The sequence below is a fragment of the Mesitornis unicolor genome, unplaced genomic scaffold (genome assembly GCF_000695765.1).
Source record: "Mesitornis unicolor isolate BGI_N332 unplaced genomic scaffold, ASM69576v1 scaffold43536, whole genome shotgun sequence".
Lineage (NCBI taxonomy): Eukaryota > Metazoa > Chordata > Aves > Mesitornithiformes > Mesitornithidae > Mesitornis > Mesitornis unicolor.
In genome coordinates, this window is record NW_010191098.1 from 12,984 (window position 1) to 17,970 (window position 4,987).

The 4,987-nt window shown below is 45.8% G+C and overlaps 1 protein-coding gene across 1 annotated transcript; it reads right to left on the reverse strand.

The window, feature by feature from the left end:
• Window positions 1-2,353: 2,353 nt before the first annotated feature.
• Window positions 2,354-4,591, reverse strand: PEX11A (peroxisomal biogenesis factor 11 alpha; the record flags this gene model as incomplete). The annotated part of the gene is made up of 2 exons (XM_010186632.1): window positions 2,354-2,919; window positions 4,476-4,591. Coding segments are annotated over 2 exons (682 nt in total), but the record flags the coding sequence as incomplete, so codon positions are not given.
• Window positions 4,592-4,987: the final 396 nt, after the last annotated feature.

Sequence of the window (4,987 nt, forward strand, 5' to 3'; positions counted from 1 at the left end):
TCATGGTTTTGCAGAGTGTTTGCCTGACACCAGGGAAAAACCCACCCTTCTCCCTCAGCAGGGCACAGGGAGGTGTAGCTGGCTGGGGGCCACAGCAGGATGTTAATGCATTTCTTCTTACCTACAAACTACAAGGGAAAAATAGAAATCAGTTCACAAACCAGTGAAAGAAGTGTTTTGTAGCCAAGAGCTCCTCTGAGAGGAATTAAAAATGCTTTTTCTTGCAAGAAGACAAAATTCTGCAGACAAAGGGTGGCCAAACCTCCACTGTCAGATCATCAAGACTCCCTTCCTTCCAGTTGTTGCTAGGCACAGAGATAAGGATCAAATCTGAGCAAGGGAGGGATGGGCCCTGCATTGCCAGGAGCTCAAAGGCAAATGGAGTAAAGAAACAAAAAAATGCCATTGTTAAAAAGGAGAGGAAGCCCTTGATGACAAGATACCCCATAGGTAATGACCCATTATGGTCTGAACTGCCAGTACACTCTACTTTTCATAGTATTCATTTCCATATCAAAAAGAAGAGGTGCTGTAGGCCACATCTGGCTTTCAAGCACACTTAATTATCCAGCTCAGCAACTTCTTCTTTCAAGCACTTCATTGGCAGGCTCACACTTTGGATTCAAACTGGAAGTAATTCCAAGCCTGACCACAATGATTTAAGGTAAACTGGGGCGCTGCCTTACCCCACCTACTCAATTCCACAGCCTTCTCCTTTTAATAAAGGAGACCGGCACCTTTTAATTTCTGTTTTCAGACAGCATCAGAAATAATAAGAGAGTACCTTGGTCCAGGTTAAAGTAGTCTCTGTTCGCATCTCCTGACAGATTAAACGAGGAGCCCTTGCACCAAAAAGTAGCAGAACACAGAGGCCTCAGTCTGATGAAGAAAAATGATAATTTTATCTCCTATATGATGTGCAAATTTTTCTCAGATGGTGTCAGAACTGGTACTCTGTAAACAAAGCCTGCCTGCCAAGCAACTGTTAGACAGCTGGACACAGCATTGCTCCTTCAGCCTAGTTTACACTGCCAGGCGACCATTCCCAGCAAGGCAGGTGATAAGCAATAATGCAGTTGCAGGGCAAACGCGAGGCATTTTCAAATGGTAGAACCCATTCAACCAGCGAGGGAACACACAGGGAATCTTGTGGTCATGAGAGGGAAGGATAGGGAGGACCAGATAGGAAAATCTGACCCATGAATGCCCAAATCCAGTAATAAGCTTTTCTTCTCACACGGGATCCTGCTCTAATGACCAACTCCATTCCCTTCCCTCCAGGAGCTTACACAACTAGAAACACACCCTTGTAGTTTTTCTGACTCAATGAGCTCTGAGACAGGCTTTTCTCTTTAACTGCAGGTTCCAAAGCTCCTTATTATACTGGAATTTTTCATGTAAAATATGTAAAATTAAAACAACAAAGCAAGCTCCTTATCACAATCTGATTAATGGAAAATTGTTGCACTTGGAATCACAGTGGTTTGGGAGTTAAGGTGCACGTGAAATGGGAAACTTAGTGCTAGTGAGTGGTTCCAGATTCACAGCTTTGGAAACTCAGTTCCCCACAAACCACGGCACCATCAGCACTCAGACAAGCTTCTCCTCCACACTGTCCTTCACCAAAACCCTCAGCCATGGCCTGCTGGAGAAGCCAGACTTGGTGGCCAGTGGTCCTTGGCTCACATTGCTGAAGGAAAAGAAGTGTGTGCCGATTTCCTGAGACACAAGTTGGCACTCGCTAGACAACAAATCCAGCGTCACCAGTGCACGTCACACAGACATCATGGGAAAGCCACACAATTCCACTCTTCACTTACCATCACACTGCATTCACATCACTGTCTACAGAAGACAGGATCCATCAACCCAAACCCATCAGAACACTTGTACTGACTTCAGACCATTTTAACCGCAGCTCTTAACTTATCTGAGCTGACTATAGAAAATCTGACTGTAGGAAACTCTGATTGGTGAAATCCAGCTTTCCAGTGTAAACATGATTAGTTACGAGTCATATACCTATTACAGTTGTCTATGCAGCTATTTCACAACCCTGTATTAAAATATAGGAACATTATTATTTCCTTATCTAGCAGCCATGTTCCAAGTCCTGTTTCTGTTTGTGAAAGATTTATCTACCTTCTTCCACCTCCACTCCATCAGGGAGTGTGTCATGGTACCAAACTCATCTGCAAAGATACAGGGAAGGAAAAAGGGTAGAATTCACTTATTCGGAGGATAAAATTAATCTTGAGGTTACTGTGAGACATGATCATTTTGAAAGTGCCACATGGAGTATAAACACCTATCAGAGGATCAAAGCTGTCGGCTCAGTGCAGCTCCTTTTATGTCACTGTTTCAGCTTCAGATGTGGGCTTGCTAACGTGAGGATCCCCACCAGGGAGGAGAGGATGCCACAGAAACCAATCACTCCTGGGTTGGTCTTGTAGATCCCCAGCGTGTCCAAAGGACCTGAGAGATCACAGAGATTCTTCACCAAGTCCAGCAGCAGAGGAGGATGTTTTTTCAGTATCTGAAACAGCAGAAGGAGAAAACCATGCAAACCAGCACATTTCACACAGTTTAGTTCCTGGCTGTGTTTGTCCCAGAAGGAATTCTCCTTTGCCTTTTCTTCCTGTACAGCTTGTTCCAGTCTCCAGGAGATCTCATACCAGTCCCTGGCTAGATTCATCAGGAGTGAAAAGTAGTAACACTTGGTAGCCCAATTCTGCCACTTTGGCTTATCGATGTCAGGTTGGAGCCCAACACTCTTCAACCACAGGACTCCATCGCAGACGAAGTAGAGGGCACGGGTCAGGTTGGCAGCTGTGAGGCAGAAGCGAGGAACCACATCTGCCAGCTGTGTAGTTTTCTTGGCTGCTACCAAGGCGTGTACCATGTTGCCCAGTCTGAACACTGCAAGAAACCTCGCAAAGGTTAGCATGGCCTGGCCTCTACCACAGACACAGCCCTATGCAGGACAGCTTGGCATGTCTACATGTACTTCTAAAGAACTTAGTGGGCTTTGGGCATTTGTATGCTGAAGCATTTTCTTCTCATGGTGTGAGAAGCTAGTATGAGCGAGGAAAAGGCTGTACAAATCTCAGTTCTGTCCTGCCTCAGCCCAGGACCTACACACTAATTTTGGCAATAGCCAGGACTCGCAGCCTTCTCCTGCCGCTCTGTTCTCATTGCCTGGGTGCCCTCTGGATCAATGTCACTAACTGCTCTGAATAAGTCAGTGTCAGCAAAAAGGTGACACAAACAGAGTCTCTGATTTCAGCTGAATGCTGCACTGGATTTCACCCGACTGTGGACAGGAGATGTTACTTCAATAACCATGACTTGTAACTTTCCTAAGCTTCTGTGAAAGCGGGTGATTCACGTGCCAAACACACTGAGACCCACGTCCCTCCTCAGCCATGAATTAGTCAGAGGTACACGTAGTTCCCTGCAAACAGGAACAGTATATTCCATTTCAAGTGATAATATATGGCAAGCCTGATTTCATCACTGCACAGCACGAATGTTAATACAATATTATGCAAAATATTTTTCATAATCTGCTGCACTGTCACAGTGATGGATGTTGGCAGCACCCAAACTTAGTGGAACTGCAAGAGTCCTGAATTTAGGCCTCACGCCTTTAGTCCTGAATTTAGGTCTATTAGAGATTTGTTTAGCAGAAGCAAAAGAATTACAGCTATGCTGATAAACCAGCTGGTCTGCTAGAAATTACCATACTCTGGAACTAAATGGAATAATAAAACAAATCCATGGTAACATATTAAATTAGAATATTTGCCTCATATGCTGAAGTTGTTCCAGGATTGAGCAACTGATAAGTAGGTGTAAGATCAACTTGAAAGCAAGCGATATAACCACAGCAACAGCATAGCCAGACTGGATGCAACCGTGACACAGAATGAAGTGATGAATATGGTTAGACTATGAGAAAATTATGGAAGGGTATACGATTTAGTAGAGTATAAATGCTAAAGAAAATTAATATGTGAAGTAGGATACAAAAAACCATATTGAAGGATGGTCATTCAGAGGTGGTTTTATTGGGATGATGATTTTTAATGTTAGACAGTCTGAGCCCATTAGCTGGAAGGACTAATGAGAGCAGAGTGAGCCAGCCTTGCATCCTAACTCTACAGTCTGGCCTTGAACAGAGAGGACAACTTGACCTCTGCAGCAACAGCAGACTGGTAACTTACTTATCTAGTTCTCCCAGTGACAATTCAGATTGCCTAATTGGAGAGGAGGCTGAGGAAGTAATAAATGTCTACTTGGCCCTATCTAGCCTGGCAAGCCAAGGCAAGGAGAAGGGCTATTGACAGTTTTGTGAATGTACTAAAATGGTTCTGTGGCTCAAAGTAAGTTAACTAAAGGAAATGCAAGGCCAGGAGCTGTTTTGCTGGAAGGAGCAAGCGAAGGACTTATCCCTCTAGACACCAGGTACTTACTTTTCCGGCCAGAGCTCATGCTAGATTCCAACTGCTTGAGCTTCATTACCAGCTTCTCTTTATCAGCCTTGTGCTCTATTAAATAGCTAAGCAACATGCATGTGTACTGAGTGGCTCTGGAATGGAAAAAACGAGGAAGATGGTACACAGGTGAAACAGGGAAAACTGGCAGGAATGGTAGCAGCAGGGCAGCATTTCTTTCCGAGCTTAAGGTCACCCCTCTCCCACCCTTGCAGTGCCAGGGCGAGTCATACCCTAGGGAAGGGGCAGAGGCGCAGGCGGGGTGGCCGAAGGGCAGGCAAAGCAGTGAGGAGCAGAGGATCAGCACAGCAGGACAGTGCCCGCTGTGGAAGGGGGCGGGCAGCAACGCTGCCAGAGGCAGGGGAACCCTAAAGCGGCTGAGGGCTGCGTGAGGGGCCTGCTGAGGGCCCCATCACCCCGAGGGGCACTGGGAGGGCTCAACCTCACGGTGGGTCCCCGAAGAGCCGGCACCGAGAGGCCGCTGTTAGGCA